The sequence below is a fragment of the Mustela lutreola genome, chromosome 16 (assembly GCF_030435805.1).
Source record: "Mustela lutreola isolate mMusLut2 chromosome 16, mMusLut2.pri, whole genome shotgun sequence".
Lineage (NCBI taxonomy): Eukaryota > Metazoa > Chordata > Mammalia > Carnivora > Mustelidae > Mustela > Mustela lutreola.
Window position 1 is genome coordinate 44,956,794 of NC_081305.1, and position 16,139 is coordinate 44,972,932.

The 16,139-nt window shown below is 55.1% G+C and overlaps 1 protein-coding gene across 1 annotated transcript; it reads right to left on the reverse strand.

Moving 5' to 3' along the window:
- Nucleotides 1-28: 28 nt before the first annotated feature.
- On the reverse strand, nt 29-16,071 carry MAP4K1 (mitogen-activated protein kinase kinase kinase kinase 1). Its single transcript, XM_059151624.1, has 31 exons — nt 15,688-16,071; nt 15,460-15,517; nt 15,256-15,346; nt 14,453-14,517; nt 12,889-12,944; nt 12,737-12,784; nt 12,522-12,564; nt 12,350-12,422; nt 11,833-11,964; nt 11,373-11,435; nt 11,195-11,276; nt 10,646-10,762; nt 10,331-10,409; nt 9,762-9,820; nt 9,641-9,684; nt 9,516-9,560; nt 8,785-8,827; nt 8,213-8,375; nt 8,038-8,120; nt 7,581-7,665; nt 6,326-6,402; nt 6,176-6,236; nt 5,100-5,208; nt 4,958-5,016; nt 4,669-4,772; nt 3,946-4,120; nt 3,610-3,672; nt 3,333-3,422; nt 3,179-3,249; nt 2,465-2,520; nt 29-204 (listed from the first exon to the last, which is right to left on the reverse strand). The coding sequence occupies exons 1-31, from the start codon at nt 15,784-15,786 to the stop codon at nt 135-137; spliced, it is 2,463 nt and encodes an 820-aa protein (XP_059007607.1). The 5' UTR covers nt 15,787-16,071; the 3' UTR covers nt 29-134.
- Nucleotides 16,072-16,139: the final 68 nt, after the last annotated feature.

The following is a 16,139-nucleotide window of genomic DNA, read 5'->3' on the forward strand; positions in this document are numbered from 1 at the left end:
TCCCCTTCAGAAGAACAAGATGACAACAGAGGCTGGAGTCATGTTTATTGGGAGACAAGTGGGTGTCACAACCACTAAGTATGTTCGTTGGGGATGGGGGCACAGGGCGTGGTTCCCAATACCCCCCCAGGGACTCATTCCTGGATGTAGAGGTTGCTGGGAGCAGTGGGGTCATCTGCTGGGCGTGTCTCCACCACCACAGGCCTGGGGAAGGAGGAGAGAAGTCAGTTCATTCGTTCATTTGTTCATCCATTCATCCACAAAGGAGCAACAACGGTTTTCCAGCACAGTGCTAGGCTACTGCAGCCACGGTCTCTGCCCTTGAGGACGGGAGACCAGTCTAGAAGGGGAGACCACCATGACCCAGTGAATTACATGAGTGCAAAACAGCGTGGAAACCTATCCCAAAGGGTCAGCCAAGGTGGCCCAAAGATGGTGGCTCAGTTAGCCGTCTGCCTTCAGCTCTGGTCATGATCTTTGTCCTGGGATCAAGCCCTGCATTGGGCTTCCTGTTCAGCGGGGGGGAGTCTGCTTCTCTCTCTCTCTTTCTCCCTCTGCCCATCCCCACTGTTCCTTCTCTCTCTCTCTCTCTCTCTCAAATAAATAAATATTAAAAAAGAAAAAGAATAAATGGTGGAGCCTCAAAAAGGCTCAGGAGGGAACTTGGTGAAAGGTCAGGGAAGGGTGTTCTGGGCAGAGAACAACCTGGAAAAAGGCTTTGAGGTGGGAGAGAGCTTGGGACTTGGCTGTAGAAGTCAAAGTCTTGTGGGCTGTGGCCAGGACTGGGTATATTTATCTTGAGGCCACAGGAGTTTTAAATGGGAGGTGGGGGTGACGCAATGGAACTTAGATTTTAAAAAGCCTCTCTGGCATGTCAAAAGGTCACCAGAGATCCTTGAAGGGGCTCTCACTGGTTAAATGTGGGAGGTCTTGTGCCTTGAAGTAAATAATGATAGTAATAGATTATAACCCCCCAAAATAAAATGGAAATCCACGAGGCTGTGCTGAAATACACACACACACACAGAGCGGAAAAGGGACAGATTGTCCCCACAGTAGAATACCAGCTAATAAGTGCAGAAATAGACATTCACCATTTAGTAACTATCCTCATAATATATTCAGGCAGAAATCACCAATAGATGCTAAAACCAGGAGATGAAAGTCTGGTAAGAAGCAGTAATATTTACACCCTCTCAACAAATCACCCCAAAAGATACTTATTAATACAAAAAGTGACTTTATAGTGGAGAAACCGGGCTGACTCCACCCTACCCAAATGCTCAAAGATTGTCCAGTAATGGGACAAAGTGACGTGACCTCATGATAGGATGCACTGAGAAGGGCACGCCACCACAACCTGCTTAAAATGCTTAGCTCGAAAACCTCAAACCCAACTTAAGGACATTCTGGAAAACAACCTTCCTGTACTCTTCAAAAGTATCAAGGTCCTGGGCGCCTGGGTGGCTCAGTGGGTTAAGCCGCTGCCTTTGGCTCAGGTTATGATCTCAAGGTCCTGGGATTGAGCAGGAGGCCTGCTTCCCTTCCTCTCTCTCTGCCTGCTTCTCTGCCTACTTGTGATCTCTGTCTGTCAAATAAATAAATAAAATCTTTAAAAAAAAAAAGTATCAAGGTCCTGAAAAACAAAGAAAGCCCGAAGAATTGTCCCAGGCTAAAGAGGAAAGAGACATGACTCCTACATGCAGCCTATCAAAAAAGGGTAGTATTTTTTGGTTATAAAGAGTATTATCAGGAGGCACCTGGGTGGCTCAGGTCATGATCCCTGAGTCCTGAGATGGAGCCCCGAGTTGGGCTTCCCGCTCAGTGGGGAGTCTGCTTCTCCCTCTGGCCCTCACCTCGCTCGTGCTCCCTCTCCTTCACTCGCTCTCAAATACATAAAGTCTTTCTTTAAAAAAAGCATCATTGGGGCAACTGGTGAGACCTGAATGGGTGTGTGGATTAGAAGGTAGTGCTGTCTTGTGCTAATTCCCTCATTTAGGCAGCTGCACTGTGATCTGCATAAGGAGGTCTTTGCTTTAACTTAGGAGACAATTCACACCCAGTCAGAAAAAATTACTACGTATGAAAGAGGAAGATCAAGCAAACGTGGTAAAAATAAAAAACACCCCCCCAAAAAACAGAACAACCTAAAAGTTAACATCCGGGAAATCTGGATGAAGGAAGGGGATACAAGGATTTAAAACTATTATTTAAATTTATTTTTGCAACTTCTCTGTGGGTCTAAAGTTTTGCCAAGATAAACAGTGAAAATAAAAATTAAAAAACAAAAATGTCCCCTTGGCTGCTGTGGGGGAATGGACTATAAGCAGCAGAGATAGAAGCAGGAAGACCTTGAGAGAGGATGTCCAGGCCAAAGACACAGGTGGCTAGAGACATCTCAAGACACTTATCCACATCAGAGGCCCCCCTCCCAGGTTCTGTGTCCCCTTCCCCACGTCCATACCTGGGGGAGCCAAGCAGACGGAAGGTGAGAGTGGGGTCTCTCAGCTCCTGCAACAGCTGGGGAAAAGGTGTGTGTGTCAGTATCTAGAAGACTCTTCCCCTCTCAAAGAGAATGCAGGGGTGAGTGTGTCTGAACTTGCAGTCTTGGGTCCAGAAATAATCATTCTTGCTAATACCATTCACCAGCTCTGTGATCCACGCAACCAAGCTACTTTACCTCTCTGTGCCTCGATTACTAACCTGGGAAATCATAGGACCTTCCTGATGGGTGCTCGAGAAGATGAAATAAAATACAAACAAATAGGGGCAGCATCTGACACATAGTTCTATGAGCTAAGTACCATTTTTCACTCCATTTTTCAGCTGAGAAGGTGAAGTCAGTTGCTTAAGGCCAACCAGCCGGATTCCAGCCCCGGCAGTCTGTTCATGCTCTTAACCACCTACATATCTCTCTAGTGAGCCCCATTTTATAGTTGGGAGACCGAGGCTCAGAGAGAAGCAGAATCTCTTGCACAAGATCACACAGTGGCCTGGAATGAGCTCTGGACCGGAGAGACCCTGGGGTATATAGAAGAGGACCTGCCTGCACTGAGACAGGAGGGAGCTTCCCCTCAGAGCCCCACACCCTGACTCAGTCCTCCGGGTCCATCTGGGGAACTGGAAGACCTGCAGGGGAGGGGCAGGGTTACGGGCGCGTTCAGATGGAGACGCTTACCTGGTCTGAGCCTGGAGCCCACACCTGCACTCCATGCTTCCAAAAGGCCTGGAGGCGACCCCCGACCATAGCTGGGACGAAAGCAGAGCCGGTTACACTTGGGTGTCACCGAGCATCCACTGGGAGCCTGGGGCCCTCCCATCCCTGCACCTACCCACGGCTTCCACAGCCTCAGTCATGGGGATCTCTGGAGTTCGAAGCCCCCGGACTGGGGCTCCCTCTGGGGTCACCAACTTCAGAGACCCTAGAAGAGGGTAGAGAGCGGGTTTTAAGAGCGAGGCTAGGAAGGGCGGACTGCTGATAGACTGAACAATAAATTCATTGAGTAGCAAAGCAGGAGGCAGGCAAGGCCTAGAGGGGTTCAGCAGCACAGGGTCTGCGAGGTGGAGATCCAGGAACAGTGGAGGAAAGAGAGGGAGGAGGCTCCTTACCGTCCATCAACACCATCACCTTGTCCTCCTCTACCTGGGTCACCTGTACCGGTCCCCTGTGCTCTATTTGACAGAAGTTAAAAAAGCCCATTCCTCTGGATTCTGCCTTCCTCCGCTAGGCACCCCCTCCATTCCCAAGCCCCAGGCTAACTCCCGCCCATTAAGAGGCCGGGCTGATCTTCACGCTCACCAGCTGTACATTACACAGACCCACCGCTCTTCCCCTCGTCCAGGTTCAACCCCTTTCCCAACCACACCTCCGGGCTAAAGCACCGCCCAGCCGCCCAGCCCCACCCCTCCCAGCAGCCCCGTTCCCAGCGAGTCCGTCCCACTCACCTGTGCTCATCTCGCCCAGCCAGCAGGAGAGCGCGCCGAAGCGCACGGTGTGAAAGAGCACCGACTTCGCCGGCTGCCCCGGGCTCACGCCGATGCAGACGGCGGGCAGCTCGGAGCCTGGCCCGGTCAGTAGCGCGAACACTGGAAGGGGCGTCGGGAGCGGGAACAGCACCTGCTGCAGGGCGCACAGGGAGGGGCGGGCTCAGAGGAGGCGAGGGGCGGGGCCTACGAGGGGCGGAGCCTCGGGGACGAGCCCGCAGGGGGCTTCCCAAGGATTGCCTGGGCTCAGGGTTTGGAGGGATGCCGTCTAGAAACTTCAGGGGGTGAGAGCCCAGAGGAGTGAGATGGTGCCAACTTAGAAATGGACAAGTGTGCCTTAGAGTTGGCGTGGCTTCTGTTAGGGTCGTGCTGCCCTCATGACAGAAATGCAAGGCCCCCAGAGGGCCAACCTCAAAGGCAGCAAGGTTTCCTTGGACTAAAAGGATCTGGTTGGGGTCTCCTTGGAAACCCGAGGGCATAGACACAGGGCCTGTTGGTGTGGGGCGGAGCTTAAGGGTCAGGAAGCCCCCCCCCCCCGCCCAGGGTGAGCCTCCAGCGCCTTCCTCACGTGGGCGGGGCCGCGGGTGGAAGCGGTGCTTCTTGAAGCTCTTGGCAGAAGCAGAACGAGTGGGAGGCCCTAGCCACTGAACCTCACAGAGTCCCCAGCCTCTGCAGGCCCCCTACCCGGACCAGCAGGAACTTGTTCATGGGCTGGTACCACTGAAGCAGGACCACAGACGTCTCCAATGCCCCGCACAGGAACGGGCCCCCCGAGCTCGCACCCTCCGCTGTGGAGGTGGGTAGGGATGGGTTAGAGTCAATCCTCTCTCCCCTTCCCTGCCCCCCGACCCCCGAAAAGGGCACACATCTCTCCCCGGACTCTGGACAGCGGGCCTTAACTCTCGGGTAGATGCAGCCCAAGCCCCGCCCCCCGCCCCGCTCCCTTCACGTGCACCCAGCTGGGATCTCTCACCCACGCAGCAAGCGCGGCACCCTTTGGTGTCTTGGATCTTGGTGGAGACCATGTTTTTCCTGCAGAAGAAGGGAAGCGTAAATGCAGAGGGACGGCAGGAAGGGGCATCCCAGGGGTCTGTGATGCCACTGGGGGTTGGTACCTCGCCAATAGCCGATGGGGGCTAATGTGAGCGATAGGGCTTCCCGCTCTGGTCTCCTTCCGCTCCAGCAGGCCCAGGATGCTATGCGAATACAGGTGGGGGGTCTTTCCTGCAGTGTGGGTGTGTGTAGGGGGGAAGCAGGCTGTTATAGGTCACCAGACACTCACTGTTCCCTGTCCCTTCGCTTGGCCCCATCCCTTTGAAGCTCCCAAGGCTCCAAGTCTCAGGCATTTTTGCTTATTTCTTTTTCACTGGACATATTTTAAATGTGCACCGTAGGCCAGGCACCGTGCTGGGCTCCGGAGAACAATGAATGAGTTAAACATGTTCCCTCTCCTCCTGCACTTGGAGCCACATGCAAACCTATGGACACTTAACCAGTCAGATGCAGTGACACACATTGCTCAGTTTAAGAGGTAACTGATCTAGAAATTCTCCTAAAGTGTGTCGTCAACCAGCCTATTTGGCTTGGCATTCCCCCATAGTTTAGAAATTATCTTACACAAAATGTTTATAAAACAATAACACAAAATTTTAATCTCTAACTCCTCACTCAATTTTAGTAAAGTGTGGAGAAAGGTTATATATATATATTTTTTTTTCCACTTATGTATTTCACAGAGAGATCACAAGCAGGCAGAGAGGCAGGCAGAGAGAGAGGGGGGAAGCAGGCTCCCCGCTGAGCAGAGAGCCCAACCCTGGGGCTCCATCCTAGGACCCTGAGATCATGACCTGAGCCAAAGGCAGAGGCTTAACCCTCTGAGCCACCCAGGCACCCCTGGAGTAAGTTCTAATTGGCATCTGAACATGGAGGAAATGTAAAGACTCCCTGTAGACCTCACCTCAAAACTGACTGGAGGTGGGACTACTGTGAACCCCATTGTGCAGGTAGGGAAACTGAGGCTCAGGGAGCAAGTCCCCCAGTGAAAAAATGGCTGAGATTTTTAACTGAGGGCTCTGTGAAGGTGGGGTGTATGTTGTTTTTTTTTCCAGCTGTGTCCATCTACCTCCCAACCCCCGACTCTCAACGCTTTAACTTCTGACCCCCCCTCCTCCCACCCAACCCACAACCAGACCTGAGAGAGACATGAGGACATTGTTGATGGAGTACACCCAGGTAGTCCGGCTGGGAAAGAGCTGCAGAGAATGGAGGAGATAAGACCCCATAAGACCCCAGCAGCCCCCAACTCCAGTCCTTGCCCTTGGCCCCTCAGTTCTGTGCTCACCATCTCCAGTGTGGCCTCCTGATCATTCCGGTTCAAGATGAAAATGCCTTCCTCTGCCCCCAGGAGCAGGTGCTGGTCTGTGGGGACAGACACAAGGCCACTGAGACCTACCTCACCCTGGGGAGCCTCCTCAACCCCCACCTGTCTGACCTCAAACACTGGTAGTCTGTCCCCCAGCCCTGACCTTCAGTTCTCTCTTACCCCCATACTGACACTCCCAGCTTCTGTTTCCCCAAATGTGAACTCAAACCCTAACCCAATCCCCTGAGCTGGCCTCATTCTCACCTACCTCTCATGCTTGGGCCCATACATACATCCTGCAAATCCTGACCCCCACCCCCTCACTTTTGACCCCAGCATTAGTCATGCTTCCCCAAATAGCCCTCTGAGTTCTGTCCTTCTCTCTTCCCAGTTCTGGTCCCCAACTGCTAATTTGTCTCAACAATGATCCTCAAACTCTGGCCCTCTGAAAGGTGGCTTTTTCTTTGTCCAATGTGCCCCCCCTCAAATTCTAATGCTGTGTTTTCTTTAATGAGTTTTAGCAATTTTTTTAAGATTTTATTTTTAAGTAATCTCTACACCCAACATGGGGCTCAAACTTACAACCCTGAAATCAAGGGCCGCCTGCTCTACTGATGGAGCCAACCAGGTGCCCCTAATGCTGTTTCTTTAACATTGACCCCTCACTGGGGCGCCTGGGTGGCTCAGTGGGTTAAGCCGCTGCCTTCGGCTCGGGTCATGATCCCAGGGTCCTGGGATTGAGCCCCACATCGGGCTCTCTGCTCAGCGGGGAGCCTGCTTCCCTCTCTCTCTCTGCCTGCCTCTCCATCTACTTGTGATTTCTCTCTGTCAAATAAATAAATAAAATCTTTTAAAAAAAAAACATTGACCCCTCACTGACCTTGTCTTTTCATCCCCAAACTCTTCCCTTTTTGTGTTCCCGTCCCCCAAACTCCCAAACCCCAAAATGTGGATCCCCAACCTCTACTATTAACCTCCCACTGAGGTTAATGGAGTCCAACTGTGCCCCATCTTAGACCCCAAACTCGGACCTTTCCGTTCTCTCTGATATTCCTGGCCACTAAACTCTTATTTTCCTAGTTTTCACCCTCAAATCACTTCACTCTACCTTTCTCTGATCCACAAACCCCAACTGTAACCCCGGTCTTTGGTCCTGCCTCAGTTCTGCCCCTCCCCTGTTCCTGCCTCAGTGCCTCCATTAAGGCCCCTCCCCATCCCCCCTCTGAGAGCCCACCCTTGGTGGAGGGGTGTGTCCAGGCAGCTGTGCTGTGGATCCGGAGCGGGCAGCCATTGAACAACTTCACGAGAAGGGCACATCCCTAGGCAGGGCCCAGGAGCAGAGCAGCAGATCCAGCAAAAGGAGGGAGGGGACAGGAAGGTACAGTGGTTAAGACTCTGACCCAAGATAACCAGCACGCAAATCCCACCTCTGTCTCCCCAAAGCTTTATCACCTCTGCAAGCTATGCATCCCTCTCTGCCTCTGTTTCCCCATCTGTGAAATGGGGGACAATGCCTATCTCTGTGATCCCTACCTTCATCTGTGAAGGTTGACACCACACAAGGACATGAGGTCACGGTCACCCCCCGGGCCACGCTCACCGAGTGTCACCTCCCATCATTATCATTCTGCCCACCCCCAGGCATCCCAGCCCCATCCCCGGTTGTGATTCCTTGGTACAGCCCGGCTCACCCTTCTCTTCATCTTTTCCTTCTTCGGCGGTAACAATGGGGGCTGATCAGGCTCCGGGGGCGTTGGGTTCCAGAGTGAGGGTTCTGAGACAGGGTGGGGGGAAAATCAGCCCCCAAAGGCCCCCCCACCCTCCCCACACACCCCTGCCCACCTCCTGCCCCAGCCTGCCCATTACCTGAATGGGCAGTTAGGTGGGGGCTGCGGGTGGCCAGGGGAGGCCCGAGGTGAGGGGTACGGGGGGGAGGCCCACTGGCACAGCGGACCAGCACCCCCGGGCTCAGCTGTCCATCATCCCCAGTGCCCCCAGGCCCCTCGTCTGATGGAGAACGGAACTTGGGCTATGAAGATTGAGGAGGAATGGGTGAAGGGACATGAGGAGATCCCGGAGAGAGGGTGCCCTACCTCCTCCAGAACTAATGTTGGCCGTTGGTTGTGGCTCACCCTCCTCCCAGTGTCCTATTCCGGTCCCAGGCATCAACCCTGACGTCTGTCCCCACCCCCACCCACCACCAACACACTGCAGCAGTTAAAAGCTTAATGCCCTAGTGCTTTGTGCTGGGGGCTCCCAGGACCAGTGCCCATCTGGCTAAATACTTTGAATCCCACCCCTGGGTTCAAGGATGCTGCTTCCAGATCCCAGTGTGCTCAGGATCCGATCTCTCAGACTCCAGCCTTAGAGGGCACAGTATCCCAGCATCTAAGGACCCTGGTGCGCAGCACCCAGCTCCAGTGGGCCCAGGGCCTTACCTTGGGAGGCAGGGGAGGAGGTGTGGCCTCTGCAGGGGTGGGGCTGGAACACAAAGATGGGGTGAGTTGGTAGGGGGGTTGTCGGTAACAAGGATTGGGGGTGTTATGCGACTGGAGGGCTGAGGTCAGGAGGGCCAGGGCTGACTGGGTCTGGGCTGGAGCTGAGGATTAGAGCCCTCAGAGGAATGGTGATGCTGGCAACAGCAAACCCAAAGGGCAAGTGTGGACAGTGCCTCCAGCTGGAACTTCACGATACCAGTCAGGGGAGCTGGGGGGCTGGGCACCGCCCATGAGCCCACTGCAGTGGAGATGTGCAGAAGGGATGGGCGGGGGCAGGGCTGACTGTTGCCCCCTCTAGGGTGGGGTCTCGGTCGGGGGTCTGGTGTGGGGCAAGTTCCCAGGGCGGGGAAGAGGCCGAGGAAGGCTGGGCTCTGAGGGTTCGGGCTGGCATCTGAGCAGCATCAGGGAGCTGGGGCCCCGGCCGCGGTGGAGGGTCCGGGGCTCAGCTGGGGTGGCGCCAGGAGTTGGCTGGGGGGGGATAGAGTGGGAGCCGGGCCAGAGAGTGTCAGGGGTGAAGGAGTGTCAGGGGGTGCAGGGGGAGACAGTATTAAGGGTCTAGTCAGGTGTCTGGGGATGAGTGGCGGAAGGTCGGGTTGGGTTGGAAGGGAGACAGCAGCTATAGGAAGATGGGGTGGGTGAGGGCTGGTGGGGTGGGGCCAGGCCTCTCTTACATGTCCACATCATCGTAGTCATCGTCGGACTCTGACAGCTGCCTCCTGAGGAGTGACAGGCATGACCCTCAGGTGCTTCCCCCACATGTCCCAGCCCCCTCCCCTCCACACTGAGGGTCCCTGACCTCGGGCTGCTGCTCCTGAAGTCTTCAGGGGGCTGTAAGTGGGCCTGTGGATAGTCAAGGGTCAGTGGTGCCTAGGGGGAGGGGAGGGTGTCCGAGGCGAGGGCAAGGGGAGACCTCTCACCGTGTGGGCTACGGGTCTGGACTCCATCGCTCTGAGCTTCCGGAACTCCATGTGCCGCCCTGGAAGGGGGAGGGTAACACAAATGGGGGCGGGGGTGCTTCGGGCTCAAGATCTTAGGACTGGAGCTATCATAGGGGGAAGGGTCTTGGTTTCCAAGGCAGGGGGGTCAGGGTTTGGGACCAGGGAGGTGGGGGCTCAAAGTTATAGAGCGTTTATTTTCAGGGCTCATTTGGGTGTTGGGGATGTGAGAGAGATTTCAGAGGGCTCTTTTGGGGGTCCTGGTGTTATGGGAAGACTCATGGGGTCTGCCTGCAGGTCAGAAAATTAGGGGGTCTCTGCAGTAATTTTGTAGGTCAGGTGGTGATGAGGTTTTCTAGAGTCTCTTGCAGAGTCCAAAAGTGGCGAGAGTCTCTGAGGGTCTGTGTGGAAGTGACAAAGGTCTCCGGGGTCAGTCATGAGATCATACAGTGCTGAGGGTCTCTGGCAGAATCACGGGGCGGGGGGGGGGGGGGGTGTCTCAGATCTATTGTAGGGTCACAGGTCCCCAAGCTTCAGGATTCTCTACTCACGACAACAGTCAGCATCTGGGATCCCTAGAGAGCTGGCCCGGTGGGTGGACCGGATCCGCCGAGGGACAGCAGGAGGCACCTGGGCAGAGGGGCAGCTCAGGGCCACTGCCCTCTAGCACCCCCACCACCCTATGGGCCCAACTGGCAGCCTCTGGCTCTCCCATACCCCTCTGTGCCCTCAGCCCTGCACCAAACCCTGCCTCCATCCTCTGCTTTTTCCCTTGGAGAGAGGCAGCAGGAAGGCACTCCAGGCAAGGGGTGCAGCCTGAGCAAAGTCCAGGAGGTTCCATCTTTGTTGGCCAAGGGTGCCCTTACCTCAGGCTCCTCATCTTCAATCTCGACCACGGGGGCCCCCTTCCCTGGATTCCTCAGTTTGTCAAGAAGATCTAGGATCAGGCCTCTATTTAGCCTGGGCTGGGACACCAGCTGATGCTAGAGAGGGGAGAAGGGGGTCAGCAGACAGAGGGCTGGTGTCAGGGAGAGGCTGGGACAGGGGCCTGAGAACCGACCGGTCTAAGGGAATCTAATGGGGAAGGTGCCAACCGACAGGGAAGACAGGGAACTCTGGGGAACTGAAACTGGGGAATTTTACGGGGTTAGAAGGGATTAGAAGAATGTAGAATTCCCAGCAGGGGCAAATGGAGAATTCCAGAGGTGTCTTTGAAGGGACTGGGCTTCCTTGGGAATTCCAGAGTAGACCCAGGAATGGGTCTGGAGACCGTGGGGAATTTGTGAGTTTTAACAACTCAGGGTATCTTGGCAAAAGGCCTGGGGTACAATTTGGAGAATCTTGGGGAGGTCCTGGGGGAATTCTGGGGGTAAGAGTTTGGTAAGGGCTCTTCAGGGAAGAGAGGAGTGGTTTACACTTAGCATCTTGGTGGCGCCGGGCCGTTTCTTGGGGTTCTTAGTGAGGGTGACTTTGACAAAGTTGTGGAAGGCAGCCGACCTTGGGAGGAAGAAGCCAAGTTCTGGGGTGAGGAGACCAGAAACTCTCCCATCAGACCCTCAATCCTGGCTCTGCCCTCCCTATCCCATGTCCTACCATTTGCCTTTTTCTTTTAGCCTGGGGGGCTGGTAGCCACTCTTTGTCATGAGGAAGAGAACTCTAGAAAAGTAAGGAGAAAACATGGTGTTCAGACCCCAGTGGGGAGGGGGATCAGATCTCATGGCTCAAGGGGTCCCCCATAGCACTGACGTCAGCAGAGAGCAAAACAAGGGACAAAACCAGATTGGGGTTCAGGTTTTAAAGTGCACTGGGATGCCACTTCTGGCGGACTCTGTCACATGACAGCTATAGCACCTACGATGGGAGCCTCCAGATAGGGAGTCCCTGCGATCGCGGGGGTTCCTGCTGTGGAGGGGTGAAGAAAAAGCTTTCTGGGTTGAGATGACCCTTGGGGTTCTCAGAGTGAGCTGTGAGGAAGAGGTGTCTCCTGTAGGTGGGGGGGGGTGATCAGGGTCAGGGTTGGGAGATACTGGGGCTACCAATCAGGCCTAGCTACCTGAGGGGGTGCACATCGAACAGCGGCGGCTGCAGCTCGGCCAGTTCTATGGCTGTGATGCCCAGGGACCAGATGTCACACAGCTCGTTGTATCCCCCCTTCAGGGCCACGGCTGCCACTTCTGGAGCCATCCTGGGGGGCAGAGACCCTCAGCCAGGGGTGACACCAGGAGGGGAAGAGGGTGACGCGTGGGTGCGGGGGCAGAAGAGAGACAGAGAAAGGAAAATGGTGCACAGAGAGAACCAGATGCACAGAAACGTCAAGATGAAGGGAGAGATAGGAATAAAGACAGACACAGGGAGGTTGAGCCAGAGACAGAGACGGAGGGATGAGAAGAAACATCAACACAAAGAAAACCTAGGCAAAAAGAAAACTCAAGAGAGAGCCAAAAAGTAAGAACATTCAACAGGGAAAGATAAAGGCAGGGAAAGGAGCCAGGTGGCTGTCCCCAGTGACCCAGGTGGGGACAGCCACCACCCCCCATCGCACCACCAGCTGCCCACCAGGCATCCCTCACCAGTAGGGTGTCCCAATGAAAGAGAGGCGTCGAGCCAGCGTGGCCCCAATCTGGGCCGAGATACCAAAGTCAGCTGGAGGTCAAGAGAGAGAGAAAGACATAGTGACCTGGGGTGCCCTATTCCCTTGGCCCCCAGCCAGTCCCCCTCCCCAGCACCACCCACCACACTCACCCAGTCTGACCTCCCCAGCATCATTGATGAGGATGTTGGCTCCCTGGGGAGAGAGGGGGAAATGAGAGGCTGTCAGAGACACCCCTCCCAGCCCAACGCTGCCTCTAGCCCCTGGCCCCACAGCTCCACACCACCCTGAATCCTCCAAACACCACTTAGTCTCCTGGGTGCCCCCCACCCCAACCGTCAAGGCCACTTTTCCGTCTCAAGACCACCTTGATGTCCCGGTGTATCTTCTTCTGTGAGTGCAGATAGGCAAGTCCCTGGGAAGAGGGATGGACAGGGGGGCTGTGAGTGCTCAGGGGCCAGAGTAGGGAGGAGGCAGGAGGTCCCTGCCCCCACCCCAGCCCACCCGTTCTCTCCTCACCTGGAGCACTTCCCGGCAGACATAGCTAATCTGGAGCTCTGACAGGGGGCCTGTCACTGCAAAGGTCACACCAGTGGCTTTGGGTGGGAACTAGGAGAGCTGGTCCCGGGAGACTCCAGTCCCCACCCACACCGGCTGAGAGGGTGCCACACGGGGAGGGGGGAACAGATGAGACAAGTGGGAGGGGGAGATGGAGGGACAGTCAGCGACTAACGTAGGGAACCGGAGGCCAGAGGGAGACAGATTCATTCAACAGATATTTACGGTGTCCACTGGGTGCCAGGCACTGTGGTGGGCACTGGGGAGACAGCTGTGGACAAAAGACACAGAGATCCCTGCCCGTGTGGAGAGAACATTCCAGTCGGGCCACGGACAGTAAACAACATAACTACAGTACAGCCCCCGAGATGCTAATAAATACCAAAAGAAAACTAAAGAGAAAAAGAATAACAGGAAATATATGTGGGAAGGGGGTATGACATTTTACCGGGTGGTCGGTGCAGTCTACTGAGAAGGTAGCAGGCTGAAGATGTGATCTGTCCAGCTCAGAAGGGAACATAAGAGCTAGTGCAAAGGCCCAGTGGCCGAGAGGGCCCCGTGGGTTCGGAAAGCAGCAAAGTAGGTGCAGCAGAGTGGGGGTGGGGGAGAAAAGTGGTAGGAGGTGAGTCTGGCAGTTTGGGTGTAGGTGGGGGTCACCCTGGGGAGCTCGGGCTTCTCTTTGGGGGGAGTGTTCTGAGCAGGGGGTGATGGGAGTTTGCAAAATGAGAAAAGGCAGAGGAATATGGATACCGACACACACACAGATAATGAGAGAGAAACAGAAAGACAGAGAAACGGGAACAGATTCAAAATGAGACCCAAAAGCATGAAGAAAGGCTGAGAAAGAGAGAGACACAGAGGTGGAGAGAGAATGATACACAACAGACAGAAGGAGTCAGAGACCAGGTCTGCTAGGCCAGCTGGGTGAACCACTTCCTCTCTGAGGGCCTCAGTTTCCCCCTGGTGACCTTATGTGGAATTTCTTCTTTGTCTGACATTTGAGATCATGGGTTCATGGAGAGAGAGAGGAGGCCAAAGCCACAGGTGGCCGTGAAAACTGGAGAGGCGATCAGAGGCCCATCCCATCCCCATCCTCAAATTTTCCAAAAGAGCAAGAAGCAGACTGAGAGAGAGAGAAAGAGAGAGAAGAAGAGAGAGTCAGGAATTCATTCACTCAGTCAGTGAAAATGTGGACCCAGCTATGGGTCAAAAAATGCAGAAATACTCAAACACTGAATGGACACATTAGTAAGAAAATGCCGACAGAAGAAGATGGGAGAGGAAAACAGAGGGTGTGATTGCATGCAGAGATCGGGGCTAGACTGTCAAGTGCTGGAGGGAAGGGCCCAGGGCTCACTCGGTCACCATAGTATTCCCCGAACCAACCAGGCCAGGCCTGTGTCCAGATCGGGGCTCCTCGTAGGAAATGTGGACCAGAAAGACCATTCCAGAAGACACAACCCCAGAGAGATAGGAGGGGCAGAGGAGGGGGTGCTGCCTGGATCCCCCTTGCCCTTCCTCTCACCTTGATAGATGTCCTGGAGAGAACCAGCCCCACAGAATTCCATGCATATCCAGAACTTCTGAAGCCTTTAATTCAAGAGTAGCAAGAACAACAGCAATCAGTCGTCACTGGTGGGTGAACCCTGGCTCACTGTCTGTCTCATTGCACCTCAACAGGAACTTTAATGTAACAGCGGTCATCCATCTCCCCTTGTCCACCAGAGAGAGATCATCCCACTTCCGTTTTATAGGTGGGAAAGTTGAGGCTCAGAGAGGAAATGAATGTTTGGGGTCAACTGGACCAAAACCCAGGTTTTTTGACTCAACCCAGCAGGACTCCTAACTCTGCTAACCGATGGTAACCCAGAAGACAGGGCAGATATCTTCCAAGTTGGGGGCGGTTCAGGAGGACAAAGGGACCCAGGGTACCAGGTCTGGGGGGGACAACGATTATTACTGGGGTATCTGGGATATTAATTTAGGGGTCTGGGAATCTAGGAAATTAAGGGAGCAGAGAATGGAACTGGGGGGCCTGAACGGCAGGATGATGAAAAATTAGTTTTAGGGGACTTGCTTTCAGGTTTGGTTACTATGAAGGGATTGCTTTTGGGGATCCATGCTCAGAAACCGGAGTCCTGGACTGCAGATTACATCAGAGAACACTCTGGTCAGAAAAGGGGGACTTCAGACTGGGGGGGAGCCAGTTTAAACTTCGAGTTGGGGGGGGGGTCCAGTTTAAAATGGGAGTCCAGGACTGGAGGTCAGGAATGCGGGTTCTGGGCTGGGGGCCAGGCAGGGCCCCAGGGCAGGTCTGAGGCTCATCACCAGAGATAACTCCCATGGTAGGCCACGATGTTGGCATGCCGGCAAGTTTTCAAGATGAGGATTTCCTTCTGAAGTGTGGAAACATCGTCGTCTGTATGGAGGAACAGGAAAGAAAAGGCCGCTGTGGGGAGGGCCTATGGGGGAGGCATCCTGGTGTCCCGAGAGGAGGGGTCAGGGTTGGGGAGGGAGCGCCCGTGTCCTCACCAGGCTCCATCTTCACCATCTTCACTGCCACCAGGTCCCCCGTCACCTTGTCTCTAGCCTTGTGAAGGGGAAGTTGGCAGTCAGGCAGGCTCCATTCGCCTGAGTTCCAACCCAGCATCCCTGAGCCCCAGCCAAGGACTGGGATTTCCTCTCATCCCCTTTCCCTCTTGGGCCTCATCCCCAGGGCTCGCTAGTCTGAGGGTGATGGAGAAGGAGGGGTGTCCTCACCTTGAAGACTTCTCCATAGGTGCCGCCACCCAGCCGCTGCAGCAGGTCATAATGATCCCGGGGGTCCCTGTTAAAGATGTCGGGATCCACGAGGTCCATCCCTGGGGGCTGGAGCTGGGCCTGCGCCCAGGGGCCAGCAGGGCCTCAGGGCTCGAGTGTGGCACCTCCCTCCCTCCCCACACGTCCTGCACCCTACACCCGCCTTGCCTTGCCTCCACCGGCTGTGGGGCTGTGGCCTCCCCGCTCCCCACTCTCGCTTCCTGCCCCAGCACAGGGCTGTGCTGCCGGCTCCACCCCCTGTCCCCTGGGCCCAGAGAGCCTGTGAGGGGCAGCTTGCCTTGGGACCCAGGGGACCCCCCTCTTCCACCTCCAGGGCCCAGGGCTGAATGTAAACCAGATGCAAACTATCTTGTGATCTGGGGGGAGGGGGGAGGAGGGCCTGCCCTGGCACC